Source organism: Coregonus lavaretus (assembly GCF_964263955.1).
Source record: "Coregonus lavaretus genome assembly, chromosome: 20".
Taxonomy (NCBI): domain Eukaryota; kingdom Metazoa; phylum Chordata; class Actinopteri; order Salmoniformes; family Salmonidae; genus Coregonus; species Coregonus lavaretus.
In genome coordinates, this window is record NC_140007.1 from 25,873,095 (window position 1) to 25,889,649 (window position 16,555).

General features: G+C 47.7%; 1 protein-coding gene across 1 annotated transcript in view; it reads left to right on the forward strand.

Moving 5' to 3' along the window:
• Nucleotides 1-16,555, forward strand: part of LOC311148096 (uncharacterized protein) — a gene marked incomplete at its 3' end in the record, with an annotated part of 67,419 nt that overhangs the window by 12,504 nt on the left and 38,360 nt on the right. The window contains 1 exon segment of the mRNA XM_084185007.1: nt 4,433-4,583. Within this exon segment, the coding sequence (XP_084041133.1) occupies nt 4,433-4,583 (151 nt within the window).

Genomic DNA, 16,555 nt, shown 5'->3' on the forward strand with positions numbered 1-16,555 from the left:
TCCGGCAGGGCAGGCGGAGGGGCAGGTTTCGAGTCGAGAGCCAGACTCGATCTCCCGGTGCGTACACCGGTCCCTCACTGCGGTGGCGGTCGGCGCTCGCCTTTTGTTGACGGATGGCACGCTGCAGATGGACATGGGCAGCGTCCCACGTCTCCTCCGAGCGCCGAATCCAATCGTCCACCGCAGGGGCCTCGATCTGGCTCTCGTGCCATGGTGCCAGGACCGGCTGATAACCTAAAACACACTGGAAAGGTGTTAAATTGGTGGAGGAGTGGCGGAGAGAGTTCTGGGCCATCTCTGCCCAGGGGATGAACCTAGACCACTCCTCCGGCCGGTCCCGGCAATAGGACCTCAAAAACCTACCCACATCCTGGTTGACACGTTCCACCTGCCCATTGCTCTCTGGGTGGTACCCCGAGGTAAGGCTTACCGAGACCCCCAACCGTTCCATGAACGCCCCCCAAACTCTGGAGGTGAACTGGGGACCTCGGTCAGACACTATATCCTCGGGGACCCCATAATGCCGGAAAACATGGGTAAATAGGGCCTCAGCGGTTTGTAGGGCAGTAGGGAGACCCGGCATGGGAAGGAGACGACAGGCCTTGGAAAACCGATCCACAACGACCAAAATGGTGGTATTCCCCTGGGAGGGGGGAAGGTCGGTTACGAAATCCACCGATAGGTGGGACCATGGTCGTTGTGGAACGGGCAGGGGATGTAGCTTATCCCTGGGCAAATGTCTAGGCGCCTTACACTGGGCACACACCGAGCAGGAGGAGACATAAACCCTCACATCCCTAGCTAACGTTGGCCACCAGTATTTCATGCTAAGACAGTGCATGGTCCGGCCAATACCTGGATGTCCAGAGGAGGGTGATGTATGAGCCCAATAAATCAGTCGATCACGAATCTCGAGCGGAACGTACGTCCGCCCCACAGGACACTCGGGGGGAGTAGGGTCGGTACGCAGTGCCCGCTTGATTTCCGCATCGACCTCCCATACCACCGGAGCCACCAAACAAGACTCCGGCAGTATGGAAGTAGGCTCGTTGGACCTCTCCTCTGTGTCATACCGCCGGGACAGGGCGTCTGCCTTACCATTCTGGGACCCAGGGATGTATGTGATCTTAAAAACGAACCGGGTTAGGAACATGTTCCACCTAGCCTGACGAGGGTTCAATCTCCTAGCTGCCCGGATGTACTCCAGGTTACGGTGATCAGTCAGAATGAGGAAAGGGTGTTGAGCCCCCTCAAGCCAATGCCTCCACACCTTTAGGGCCTGGACTACGGCTAACAGCTCCCTGTCCCCAACATCATAGTTACGCTCCGCCGAGCTGAGCTTCTTGGAGTAGAACGCACAGGGGCGGAGTTTAGGTGGCGTGCCGGACCGTTGTGATAGAACTGCCCCAATACCGGTCTCGGACGCGTCTACCTCTACTTGGAATGGTAAAGAGGGATCCGGATGCGCCAGCACAGGAGCCGAGGTGAACAGGTTCTTTAGTTTGACAAATGCCCTGTCCGCCTCAGCCGACCACTGCAAACGAACCGGACCCCCCTTTAGCAGGGACGTAATGGGAGCTGCAACCTGTCCAAAACCCCGAATAAACCTCCGCCAGTAATTAGCAAAACCCAAGAACTGCTGCACCTCTTTTACAGTGGTTGGAGTTTGCCAATTACGCACGGCCGATACCCGGTCTACCTCTATCTCCACGCCAGACGCGGACAACCGATAACCCAAAAAGGAGACGGACTCCTGGAAGAACAGGCATTTCTCTGCCTTGACATACAAGTCATGCTCCAACAGTCTTCTCAAAACTCGGCGCACCTGGGCTACATGCTCGGCTCGTGTAGAAGAATACACTAGGATGTCGTCGATGTACACTACTACACCCTGCCCATGCATGTCCCGGAAAATCTCGTCAACAAAGGATTGGAAGACTGAAGGAGCATTCATTAACCCGTATGGCATGACGAGATACTCGTAATGACCCGAGGTGGTGCTAAATGCTGTTTTCCATTCATCCCCCTCCCTAATGCGCACCAGATTGTACGCGCTCCTGAGATCCAACTTTGTGAAGAACCGCGCTCCGCGTAATGACTCCGTCATCGTCGCAATCAGAGGAAGTGGGTAACTGTATTTCACTGTGATCTGATTGAGACTACGGTAATCAATACACGGGCGCAATCCCCCGTCCTTCTTCTTCACAAAGAAGAAACTCGAGGAGACCGGGGAAGTAGAGGATCGTATGTATCCCTGTGCCAAGGACTCGGCTATGTAAGTCTCCATAGCCGCTGTTTCCTCTTGAGACAGGGGATACACATGACTCCAGGGAAGAGCTGCTCCTGTCTGGAGATTTATTGCGCAGTCCTCTTGTCTATGAGGAGGTAGCCGTGTTGCCCTCGATTTGCTAAACACGAGTGCTAAATCCTCATACTCAGGGGGAATGCGCAGTGCGGGCACTTGGTTCGGACTCTCTACCGAGGTCGCCCCTACGGAAACACCTAGACATCTCCCTACACACTGGGCAGACCACTCCATAAGAGCCCTCTGTTGCCACGCTATGGTAGGATCATGGGTGCTTAACCAGGGAAGGCCCAACACCACTGGGTACGCAGGAGAGTCAATCAGATAAAACTGAATAATCTCCTCATGACCCCCCTGCGTCGTCATCGTCAGCGGTGCTGTGACATCCCTGATCAGACCCGACCCCAACGGCCGGCTGTCTAATGCGTGGACAGGGAATGGAGCTTCTACCGGCCGAAGGGGAATTCCTAACCTACAACAAAATGCCCGATCAATAAAGTTCCCAGCTGCGCCTGAATCGACTAGCGCCTTATGCTGGGAATGAGGTGCCACCTGTGGAAATCTCACAGGAATACTCATGTGACCAACAAAAAGCTCTGGGTAAGTGGGGCGCCTACTCACCTGAAATGACTCCCCAGTGCGTGGCCTGTTGTCACCTCTCCCAGGAGACCCTCCCCAGCACCTGGCCGCGGTGTGTCCTCCACGACCACAGGTGGTGCAGGGGATGGCCTCCCTCGGGTTCCCTCTCCTCCTCTCTCTAGCGCCAGCACCCCCGAGCTCCATGGGAATCGGCTCGGAGGTGCTGGAGGGTGGAATGGACGACCCCCACTCGGGACGTCCGCGGGTAGCCAGCAGGGTGTCTAGACGGATGGAGATGTCCACCAACTGGTCGAACGACAGGTTGGTGTCCCTGCAGGCCAGCTCACGACGAACGTCCTATCGTAGGCTACACCGGTAGTGGTCGATGAGGGCCCTCTCATTCCACCCCGCATCCGCCGCTAGTGTCCGGAACTCCAGTGCGAACTCCTGTGCGCTCCTCTTCCCCTGTCGGAGGTGGAATAGACGCTCTCCCGCCGCTTTCCCCACAGGTGGATGATCGAAGACTGCCCTGAAGCGGCGGGAGAACTCCGCGTAGGTGATGGTTGCGGCGTCTATTCCCCTCCATTCGGCGTTGGCCCACTCCAACGCCTTGCCGGATAGACAGGAGATGAGGGCGGAGACGCTCTCGTATCCCGAGGGCGCCGGGTGTATGGTGGCAAGGTAAAGTTCCACCTGCAGGAGGAAGCCCTGACACCCGGCTGCAGAACCGTCATATGCCCTCAGGAGCGAGAGCCGAATGCCACTGGGTTCCGGTGCTGAGAGAGGAGGACTGGCCGTTGGTGATGGGATGGCGTGAGAAGGCGTGGGCACCTCTCGATTCACCAATCGGCGCAGCGTGTTGGACACCTCGTCCATGGCGGCCCCGAGTTGCCGGATCATGGTGTCCTGGTAGTTGATCCGGTCTTCCAGGGATCCGGGTGCCGCCGCTGTTCCTGCTGACTCCATGGTGGTGTGTTGTTCTGTCACAATACCGATGTGGATGTGGTGGAGGAGTCAGGCGCAGGACACAGAGGTAAAGTCCAACAGACTTTAATAGTCACAAGTATAAGAGGAAAACATCCGACCTCAAAACAAACAACGAGGCGAGGGAACAATTACGCATACGCGTAAACACTAAGATACAAAACAAAACGAGAGCAAACACGTAGCTCCGATACTGTGGCAGGAAACAACAACACACAAAATTACTAGAACAAAACAAGGAACTTATAGGACACGTAATCAAGACACAAATGGACACAGGTGATACAGACAGACAAAAGCAATCAAATGCAGAAACATAGAGCGGTGGCAGCTAGTACTCCGGGGACGGCGAACGCCGAAGCCTGCCCGAACCAGGAGGAGGAGCAGCCTCGGCCGAAACCGTGACAACAGCGCTTCCGGGTTCCAGTCACACTCAGCTGCCAACGTGCGGAAATCCACTGCATAGTCTGCCACACAGCATCAAAAACCTTATTTACCTCCTGCATGAACTCCTCCAGACTGAAGCATACGGCTGACTGTTGTTCCCACACTGCCGTAATCCAGGTGAGAGCCCTCCGGGACATCAGCGCGATGAGGTACGCTATCTTAGAGCTGTCCGAGGGGAAGGAGGAGGGCTGCAGCTCGATGATGAGCGAACACTGAGCGAGAAATGCCTGACAGGTTCCCGACTGTCCAACGAAGCGTTCCATGGGAGGTAAGCGGGGTTCTCGGGAAACTGGAGTGGCCGCGCTGCTAACAGCCGGGTTACTGAGGGGCAGGGAGGTTACCGTCATGGTAGGCTGCCTAATAGACAACCTTCGGAATTTCTCCAGCAATGTGTTAAATGCTCGGTCATGGCGTTCGTCCAAGGTCTGGAACCCTTCCATGAAGCAACACCTCATGCCTTCCAATGGTGGCTCCTTGGGAGGAGATGGCGTTGTGGAGCTGGTCCGAGTCTGCTGGGCCAGTACAACGGCCAGTTCGTACTATCACATTTCAGGAGAAGACCCAGATGCAGATAGTGTCGATGTAACAAAAGGTTATTACAAAAACAGGGGGCAGGCAAACGACAGTTCCAGGGCAGGCAGAGGTCAGTAATCCAGATCAGAGTCCAAAAGGTACAGAACTGCAGGCAGTCTCCGGGTCAGGGCAGGCAGCGGTCAATAATCCAGGGTGGTTGGACAAGGTACAGAACGGCAGGCAGGCTCAGGGTCAGGGCAGGCAGAATGGTCAAAACCGGGAAAACTAGAAAACAGGAACTTGAGAAAGACAGGAGCAAGGGGAAAAACGCTGGTAGGCTTGACGAAACAAAATGAACTGGGAACAGACAAACAGAGAACACAGGTATAAATACACTGGGGATAATGGGGAAGATGGGCGACACCTTGAGGGGGGTGGAGACAATCACAAAGACAGGTGAAACAGATCAGGGTGTGACAATCAAAAGTAAAAGTATAAATCCTTTCAAATTCCTTATAGTAGGCAAACCAGATGGCACCACTTTCTTGTTTTTTAAATGTATGGATCGCCAGGGGCACACTCCAACACTCAGACATACATCATTTACAAACAAATCATGTGTTTAATGAGTCCACCAGATCAGAGGTATGACCAGGGATGTTCTCTTGATAACTGTGTGAAGTAGAATATTTTCCTGTCCTGCTAAGCATTCAAAATGTAATGAGTACTTATATATGGAGTAAAAAGTACATCATTTTCTTTAGGAATGTAGTGAAGTAAAAGTAGTCAAAAATATAAATAGTAAAGTAAAGTACAGATACCCCAAAAAACTACTTAAGTAGTACTTTCAAGTATTTTTACTTAAGTACTTTACACCACTGGTTACGGCTGTATTTTGTTTTTTTATGTATTATTTTTTACATTATTAGCTCAGAAAGTGTTTTGCATCATTACATACAGCCAGGAAAAACTATTGGATATTAGAGCGGTGGTAACATCGTCGGCGGAGGAGAGGCACTCGGAGCGGCCTGCTGGTCCGACTTAGGAGGCGCGCACACCACCCACCGCTTCCAAGTATTCTACTCGCTAATCTTCAATCTTTGGTTAACAAAGTCAACGAACTACGGGCAAGGATTTCTTTGCAGAGAGACATCAAGGCCTGTAACATACTCTGTTTCACAGAAACATTGTTCTCTTGGTATATTCTGTTGAAATCGGTCCAGCCAGATGGGTTCTCAGTTCATCGCGCAGACAGGAATAAATATCTCTCTGGGAAGCAGAAGGGCGGAGGTGTGTGTTTCATAATTAACGACTCATGGTGTAATTGTAGTAACATAGAGGAACTTGAGTCCTTCTGTTCACCCGACCTAGAATTTCTCACAATCAAATGCCGACCGTATTATCTCCCAAAAGAATTATCTTCGGTGATAGTCATGGCCGTGTATATCCCCACTCAAGCCGATACCACGACGGCCCTCAAAGAACTTCACTGGACCTTATGCAAACTGGAAACCACATATCCTGAGGCTGCATTTATTGTAGCCGGGGATTTTAACAAAGCAAATTTGAGGACTAGGCTGCCGAAGTTCTATCAACATATCGACTGTTGTACTCGCGCTGCTAAAATCCTCGACCATTGCTATTCAAATTTCCAGGATGGTTATAAGGCCCTCCCCCGCCCTCCTTTCGGCAAATCTGACCACGACTCCATTTTGTTTCTCCCTTCCTATAGGCAGAAACTCAAACAGGAAGTACCCGTGCTAAGGACTATTCAACGCTGGTCTGACCAATCGGAATCCACACTTCAAGATTGTTTTGATCACGCGGACTGGGATATGTTCCGGGTAGCTTCCTGAAAATAATTTAGACATATACACTGAAACGGTGACGGAGTTTATCAGGAAGTGTATAGGTGATGTTGTGCCCACTGTGACTATTAAAACCTACCCTAACCAGAAACTGTGGACAAGAGGAATACATATGTAAGAATGCTGTTCATTGACTATAGCTCAGCATCAGATGATCCAAGATGGCGTAGTAGTGCAGTTGTGTTTTTGTCGTATGTCTGTAAATAGCCTGTAAATACCCTATTTTTCTGTATTTTTCGTACATATTTCCCTATCAGACTTTTCATCCTTCTACAAAATATACTTTCCTGCAACCCGCCTCACTCAATGTGGAACGGACTCTATTATTGACTTACCTTTATCTAGAATCTAGAATCTCCAGTTGAAACTAGCTAGCCAGCTAACTAGCTACTTGCTATTAGCCACAGCTAGCGGTATTTCACCCAGAACATTGGATTTTTTTTCTGCGGGATTAATTTTAATCACTGGACATTAATCACCGGATATTCGGCCAGTCTGCACAGCGCGTTATCGACCCAGAACATATCAGTTTTTCCGCCGGAATCACTGAATCACTGGACCTTTAACTCCGGATTCATCGCTACCAGCTAGCTACAACAAAACGGACGCTGTGGTCTGGCTCATCCTGAGCTAGGCCCATCTCCCGGCTATCTACCTCTCTGTCAACCGGACGGGACCACCTAGTGTTGACACGGAGCCCCGCCGATCCTACACGACTGGTCTGCCGACGAAATCGTCTGATGTGGTTACGACGTTAACCACGAAGATTCCATCCATCTGCTAGCCCCGGCCCGCTAGCACACGCTAGCCGTGGCCTCTTACTCACTAGTGCTTTACCACCGGACCTTATGATAACTCAGCTATACAGCTGATGTCTGCTGGACTGTTCCTTTTTACGGTACTACATCCTGTTTATGTTTAGCCTCAGCCCAAACATGGTTAGTTTATTGTTGTTTCGGTTATTTCTAATTGTACTATATCACTGTAGACCCCCCAGCCTAGCTAAACCTGCCTTAGATAGCTCCTTTGCCCCTCCCCCTATACACGCGGAGACCGACTCAATTGATGCCTCCAGCGATGCTATCTCTTTCATTGTTACCCAACGCTTAGGTTTACCTCCACTTTACTCATATCCTTCCATATCCTTGTCTGTACATAATGCCCTGAATCTTTTCTATAACACCCGGAAATCTGCCCCCTTTATTCTATGTACCCAACGCACTAGAAGACCAGTTCTTAAAGCCTTTAGCCGTATCCTTATTCTAGTCCTCCTCTGTTCCTCTGGTGATGTAGAGGCTAACCCAGGCCCTGCAGCCCTCAGTATCACTCCTACTCCCCAGGTGCTATCATTTGATGACTTCTGTAATCGCAAAAGTCTTGGTTTCTTGCACATAAATATCAGAAGTCTACTTCCTAAGTTTGAGTTATTCACTGCGTTAGCACACTCTGCCAACCCTGATGTTCTAGCAGTGTCTGAATCCTGGCTCAGGAAGGCCACCAAAAATTCTGAAATTTCCATCCCCAACTATAACATTTTCCGTCTAGATAGAACTGCCAAAGGGGGTGGAGTTGCAATCTACTGTAGAGATAGCCTGCAGAGCTCTATCATACTATCCAGGTCTGTGCCCAAACAGTTTGAGCTTCTACTTCTAAAAATCCACCTTTTCAGAAATAAGTCTCTCACTGTTGCCGCTTGCTACAGACCCCCCTCAGCCCCCAGCTGTGCCCTGGACACCATATGTGAATTGATTGCCCCCCATTTATCCTCAGAGTTTGTACTGCTTGGTGACCTAAATTGGGATATGCTTAATACCCCAGCCATCCTACAATCCAAGCTAGATGCCCTCAACCTCACGCAAATTATCAACGAACCTACCAGGTACAACCCTAAATCCGTAAACATGGGTACCCTCATATCATCCTGACTAACATACCCTCTAAATACACCTCAGCTGTCTTCAACCAGGATCTCAGCGATCACTGCCTTATTGCCTGCGTCCGTAACGGGTCCGCGGTCAAACGACCACCCCTCATCACTGTCAAACGCTCCCTAAAACACTTTAGCGAGCAGGCCTTCCTAATTGACCTGGCCCAGGTATCCTGGATGGATATAGATCTCATTCCGTCAGTAGAGGATGCCTGGTTGTTCCTTAAAAGTAATTTCCTCTCAATCTTAAATAAACATGCCCCATTCAAAAAATACAGAACTAAGAACCGATATAGCCCCTGGTTCTCCTCAGACTTGACTGCCCTTGACCAGCACAAAAACATCCTGTGGCGTACAGCATTAGCATCAAATAGCCCCAATATACACAAGCAGTCAGGAAAGCAAAGGCTAACTTTTTCAAACAGAAATTTGCATCCTGTAGCACTAACTTTTTTGGGACACTGTAAAGTCCATGCAGAATAAGAGCACTTCCTCCAAGCTGCCCACTGCACTGAGGCTAGGAAACACTATCACCACCGATAAATCTACAATAATCGAGAATTTCAACAAGCATTTTGCTACAGCTGGCCATGCTTTCCATCTGGCTACCACTAACCCGGCCACCAACTCTGCACCCTCTGCTGCAACTTGCCCATGCCCCCCCGCTTCTCCTTCACACAAATTCAGACAGCTGATGTTTTGAAAGCGCTGCAAAATCTGGACCCCTACAAATCAGCTGGGCTAGACAATCTGGACCCTTTCTTTCTAAAACTAGCCGCCGAAATTGTCGCAACCCCTATTACTAGCCTGTTCAACCTCTCTTTCATAACGTCTGAGATCCCCAGAGATTGGAAAGCTGCCGCGGTCATCCCCCTCTTCAAAGGGGGTGACACTCTAGATCCAAACTGCTACAGACCTATATCCATCCTGCCCTGCCTTTCGAAAGTATTTGAAAGCCAAGTTAACAAACAGATCACCGACCATTTCGAATACCACCGTACCTTCTCCGCTATGCAATCCGGTTTCCGAGCTGGTCACGGGTGCACTTCAGCCACGCTCAAGGTCCTAAACGATATTATAACCGCGATTGATAATAGACAGTACTGTGCAGCCGTCTTCATCGACCTGGCCAAGGCTTTCGAGTTCAGTGTGTCAAATCGGAGGGCCTGTTGTCTGGACCTATGGCAGTCTCTATGGGGGTGCCACAGGGTTCAATTCTTGGGCCGACACTTTTCTCCGTGTATATCAATGATGTCGCTCTTGCTGCTGGTGACTCTCAGATCCACCTCTACGCAGACGACACCATTTTGTATACATCTGGCCCTTCATTGGACACTGTGTTAACAAACCTCCAAACGAGCTTCAATGCCATACAACAATCTTTCAGTAGCCTCCAACTGCTCTTAAACACTAGTAAAACTAAATGCATGCTTTTCAATCGAACGCTGCTGGCACCCGCCCACCCGACTAGAATCACCACTCTCGACGGGTCTGACCTAGAGTATGTGGACAACTACAAATACCTAGGTGTCTGGTTAGACTGTAAACTCAACTTCCAGACTCACATAAAGAATCTCCAATCCAAAGTTAAATCTAGAATCGGCTTCCTATTTCGCAACAAAGCCTCCTTCACTCATGCTGCCAAACATGCCCTCGTAAAACTGACTATCCTACCGATCCTTGACTTCGGCGATGTCATTTACAAAATAGCCTCCAACACTCTACTCAGCAAATTGGATGTAGTCTATCACAGTGCCATCCGTTTTGTCTCCAAAGCCCCATACACTACCCACCACTGTGACCTGTACGCTCTTGTTGGCTGGTCCTCACTACATGTTCGTCGTCAAACCCACTGGCTCCAGGCCATCTATAAATCACTGCTAGGCAAATCCCCGCCTTATCTTAGCTCATTGGTCACCATAGCAGCACCCACCCGTAGTCTGCGCTCCAGCAGGTATATCTCACTGGTCATTCCCAAAGCCAACACCTCCTTTGGCCGCCATTCCTTCCAGTTCTCTGCTGCCAATGACTGGAACGAATTGCAAAAATCTCTGAAGCTAGAGACTCTTATCTCCCTCAATAACTTTAAGCATCAGTTGTCAGAGCACCTTACCGATCACTGCACCTGTACACAGCCCATCTGAAATTAGCCTACCCAACTACCTCATCCCTATATTGTTATTTATTTTGCTCTTTTGCACCCCAGTATCTCTATTTGCACATAATCTCTTGCACATCTAGCATTCCAGTGTTAATACTATTGTAATTATTCTGCACTATAGCCTATTTATTGCCTTACCTCCATAACTTGCTACATTTGCACACACTGTATATATATTTTCTGTTGTATTTTTGACTTTATGTTTTTTACCCCATATGTAACTCTGTGTTGTTTTTATTGCACTGCTTTGCTTTATCTTGGCCAGGTCGCAGTTGTAAATGAGAACCTGTTCTCAACTGGCTTACCTGGTTAAATAAAGGTGAAAAAATAAAATAAAAAATTCAACACCATAGTACCCTCCAAGCTAATCATTAAGCTCGAGGCCCTGGGTCTGAACCCCGCCCTGTGCAACTGGGTCCTGGACTTCCTGACGGGCCGCCCCCAGGTGGTGAAGGTAGGAAACAACATCTCCGCTTGGCTGATCCTCAACACTGGGGCCCCACAAGGGTGCGTGCTCAGCCCCCTCCTGTACTCCCTGTTCACCCATGACTGCGTGGCCAAGCACGCCTCCAACTCAATCATCAAGTTTGCAGACGACACAACAGTAGTAGGCTTGATTACCAACAATGACGAGACCACCTACAGGGAGGAGGTGAGGGCTCTGGGAGTGTGGTGCCAGGTAAATTACATCTCACTCAACATCAACAAAACAAAGGAGATGATCGTGGACTTCAGGAAACAGCAGAGGGTGCACCCCCCTATCCACATCGACGGGACCACAGTGGAGAAGGTGGAAAGCTTCAAGTTCCTTAGTGTACACATCACCGACAAACTGAAATGGTCCACCCACGCAGACAGTGTGGTGAAGAAGGTGCAACAGAGCCTCTTCAACCTCAGGAGGCTGAATAAATTTGGCTTATCACCTAAAACCCTCACAAACTTTTACAGATGCACAATTGAGAGCATCCTGTCGGGCTGTATCACTGCCTAATACGGCAACTGCACCGCCCACAATCGCAGGGCTCTCCAGAGGTTGGTGCGGTCTGCCGAACGCATTACCGGGGGAAAACTACCCGCACTCCAAGACACATACAGCACCCGATGTCACAGGAAGGCCAAAAAGATCATCAAGGACATCAACCACCCGAGCCACTGCCTGTTCACCCCGCTATCATCCAGAAGGCGAGGTCAGTACAGGTGCATCAAAGCTGGGACCGAGAGAATGAAAAACATATTCTATCTCAAGGCCATCAGACTGTTAAATAGCCATCACTAGCACATTAGAGGCTGCTGCTGCCTATTGAAATCACTGGCCACTAAGAAATGGAACACTAGTCACTTTAATAATGTTTACATATCTTGCACTACTCATCTCATATGTATACAGTGGGGAAAAAAAGTATTTAGTCAGCCAACAATTGTGCAAGTTCTCCCACTTAAAAAGATGAGAGAGGCCTGTAATTTTCATCATAGGTACACGTCAACTATGACAGACAAATTGAGAAAAATAAATCCAGAAAATCACATTGTAGGATTTTTAATGAATTTATTTGCAAATTATGGTGGAAAATAAGTATTTGGTCACCTACAAACAAGCAAGATTTCTGGCTCTCACAGACCTGTAACTTCTTCTTTAAGAGGCTCCTCTGTCCTCCACTCGTTACCTGTATTAATGGCACCTGTTTGAACTTGTTATCAGTATAAAAGACACCTGTCTACAACCTCAAACAGTCACACTCCAAACTCCACTATGGCCAAGACCAAAGAGCTGTCAAAGGACACCAGAAACAAAATTGTAGACCTGCACCAGGCTGGGAAGACTGAATCTGCAATAGGTAAGCAGCTTGGTTTGAAGAAATCAACTGTGGGAGCAATTTTTAGGAAATGGAAGACATACAAGACCACTGATCTCCCTCGATCTGGGGCTCCACGCAAGATCTCACCCCGTGGGGTCAAAATGATCACAAGAACGGTGAGCAAAAATCCCAGAACCACACGGGGGGACCTAGTGAATGACCTGCAGAGAGCTGGGACCAAAGTAACAAAGCCTACCATCAGTAACACACTACGCCGCCAGGGACTCAAATCCTGCAGTGCAAGACGTGTCCCCCTGCTTAAGCCAGTACATGTCCAGGCCCGTCTGAAGTTTGCTAGAGTGCATTTGGATGATCCAGAAGAGGATTGGGAGAATGTCATATGGTCAGATGAAACCAAAATATCACTTTTTGGTAAAAACTCAACTCGTCGTGTTTGGAGGACAAAGAATGCTGAGTTGCATCCAAAGAACACCATACCTACTGTGAAGCATGGGTGTGGAAACATCATGCTTTGGGGCTGTTTTTCTGCAAAGGGACCAGGACGACGGATCCGTGTAAAGGAAAGAATGAATGGGGCCATGTATCGTGAGATTTTGAGTGAAAACCTCCTTCCATCAGCAAGGGCATTGAAGATGAAACGTGGCTGGGTCTTTCAGCATGACAATGATCCCAAACACACCGCCCGGGCAACGAAGGAGTGGCTTCGTAAGAAGCATTTCAAGGTCCTGGAGTGGCCTAGCCAGTCTCCAGATCTCAACCCCATAGAAAATCTTTGGAGGGAGTTGAAAGTCTGTGTTGCCCAGCGACAGACCCAAAACATCACTGCTCTAGAGGAGATCTGCATGGAGGAATGGGCCAAAATACCAGCAACAGTGTGTGAAAACCTTGTGAAGACTTACAGAAAACGTTTGACCTGTGTCATTGCCAACAAAGGGTATATAACAAAGTATTGAGAAACTTTTGTTATTGACCAAATACATATTTTCCACCATAATTTGCAAATAAATTCATAAAAAATCCTACAATGTGATTTTCAGGATTTTTTTTTCTCATTTTGTCTGTCATAGTTGACGTGTACCTATGATGAAAATTACAGGCCTCTCTCATCTTTTTAAGTGGGAGAACTTGCACAATTGGTGGCTGACTAAATACTTTTTTTCCCCACTGTATACTGCATTCTATAATATTATTCTGTATCTTAGTCCATGCCGCTCTGTCATTGCTTGTCCATATATGTAGATATTCTTAAATCCCATTCCTTACTTTTTTGTGTGTATTGGGTATATGTTGTGTAGTTGTTAGATATTACTGCACTGTCGGAACTAGAAGCATATGCATTTCGCTACACCCGCTATAACATCTGCTAAACACGTGTATGTGACAAATACAATTTGATTTAATTTGATAGGTACTGTTTGGTGTAGCACATCATTTTAGAGGAAACAGGAGTTTCATAAAATGTCTGTGTCCAGTTGCAGAGGGTCAGTTTGAATTTAGAAAATGCTCAGTTATTAAAATAAATACTTGTTTTGCTCCATTAAGTAATCAAACAATGTGTACGGCGTCATCTTGTCCATTTCAAGTATTCTCTCATTGATTGAGACAGGTGTCTGTCATCATGACATGCGGCACTTTGGGGTGGACACTCACCTCTTGATCAATGAGAGAAGACTTTAAATAGATAAGATGGCGGCGTACAATGTTGGATTACTTCATGGTGAAAAAAAGCATAACATAGCATTTTCTAAATTCAAACTGACCCCCTGCAACTGGACACTGACATTTTAAGACTCCTGTTTCCACGAATCGAGGACTAAGACAGCATTACCAAGCTAAGGTTGGCTGAAGATTCTCTGTGCTACACCAAATACCAATATTATTTGGTTGGATCACATTATCTGTTTTAACAAGCTGTAGCTACAGTTCTCTGTACTTTACTACACCTGAGACATACTGTATTTTTTAAAACCATATAACATTCTTATTAAATATGCAGTTCTCTTTGAGTTACCATTAAATATTTTACACTCCACTGTATTTTAGATTTAGACAAATAAACATTCTTTGGATATATCTGAATGTCTAAAATATCTTCGACGCCACACAGCCCTGTACACCTTATATACAGTGGGGGAAAAAGTATTTAGTCAGCCACCAATTGTTCTCCCACTTAAAAAGATGAGAGAGGCCTGTAATTTTCATCATAGGTACACGTCAACTATGACAGACAAATTGAGAATTTATTTTCCAGAAAATCACTTAGTAGGATTTTTTATGAATTTATTTGCAAATTATGGTGGAAAATAAGTATTTGGTCACCTACAAACAAGCAAGATTTCTGGCTCTCACAGACCTGTAACTTCTTCTTTAAGAGGCTCCTCTATCCTCCACTCGTTACCTGTATTAATGGCACCTGTTTGAACTTGTTATCAGTATAAAAGACACCAGTCCACAACCTCAAACAGTCACACTCCGAACTCCACTATGGCCAAGACCAAAGAGCTATCAAAGGACACCAGAAACAAAATTGTAGACCTGCACCAGGCTGGGAAGACTGAATCTGCAATAGGTAAGCAGCTTGGTTTGAAGAAATCAACTGTGGGAGCAATTATTAGGAAATGGAAGACATACAAGACCACTGATAATCTCCCTCGATCTGGGGCTCCACGCAAGATCTCACCCCGTGGGGTCAAAATGATCACAAGAACGGTGAGCAAAAATCCCAGAACCACACGGGGGGAACTAGTGAATGACCTGCAGAGAGCTGGGACCAAAGTAACAAAGCCTACCATCAGTAACACACTACGCCGCCAGGGACTCAAATCCTGCAGTGACAGACGTGTCCCCCTGCTTAAGCCAGTACATGTCCAGGCCCGTCTGAAGTTTGCTAGATCCAGAAGAGGATTGGGAGAATGTCATATGGTCAGATGAAACCAAAATATAACTTTTTGGTAAAAACTCAACTCGTCGTGTTTGGAGGACAAAGAATGCTGAGTTGCATCCAAAGAACACCATACCTACTGTGAAGCATGGGGGCGGAAACATCATGCTTTGGGGCTGTTTTTCTGCAAAGGGACCAGGACGACTGATCCGTGTAAAGGAAATAATGAATGGGGCCATGTATCGTGAGATTTCGAGTTAAAACCTCCTTCCATCAGCAAGGGCATTGAAGATGAAACGTGGCTGGGTCTTTCAGCATGACAATGATCCCAAACACACCGCCCAGGCAACGAAGGAGTGGCTTCGTAAGAAGCATTTCAAGGTCCTGGAGTGGCCTAGCCAGTCTCCAGATCTCAACCCCATAGAAAATCTTTGGAGGGAGTTGAAAGTCCGTGTTGCCCAGCGACAGCCCCAAAACATCACTGCTCTAGAGGAGATCTGCATGGAGGAATGGGCCAAAATACCAGCAACAGTGTGTGAAAACCTTGTGAAGACTTACAGAAAAACGTTTGACCTGTGTCATTGCCAACAAAGGGTATATAACAAAGTATTGAGAAACTTTTGTTATTGACCAAATACTTATTTTCCACCATAATTTTCAAATAAATTCATTAAAAATCCTACAATGTGATTTTCTGGAGTTTTTTTTCTCATTTTGTCTGTCAAAGTTGACGTGTACCTATGATGAAAATTACAGGCCTCTCTCATCTTTTTAAGTGGGAGAACTTGCACAATTGGTGGCTGACTAAATACTTTTTTCCCCCACTGTAAATATATTCTGTGTCTCCATAAAGGAAGACATATTCTGAGGATTGGTCGAAAAGATCCATATTTATTTGATGGTCCTTTATCTAGCTTAGGTGTCAACCGATTGGGACCTAAGTGTTTAGAGACAGACTAGTGAATTGTTTAGGGTCAATGAGGATGCGTTCATGCAGGAACCAATAGGGTGCTTGAGGGGGGGGGGGCGTACACGCAGGATGGAATGCTCGAGGGGGGGTGTCCATTAAGGAA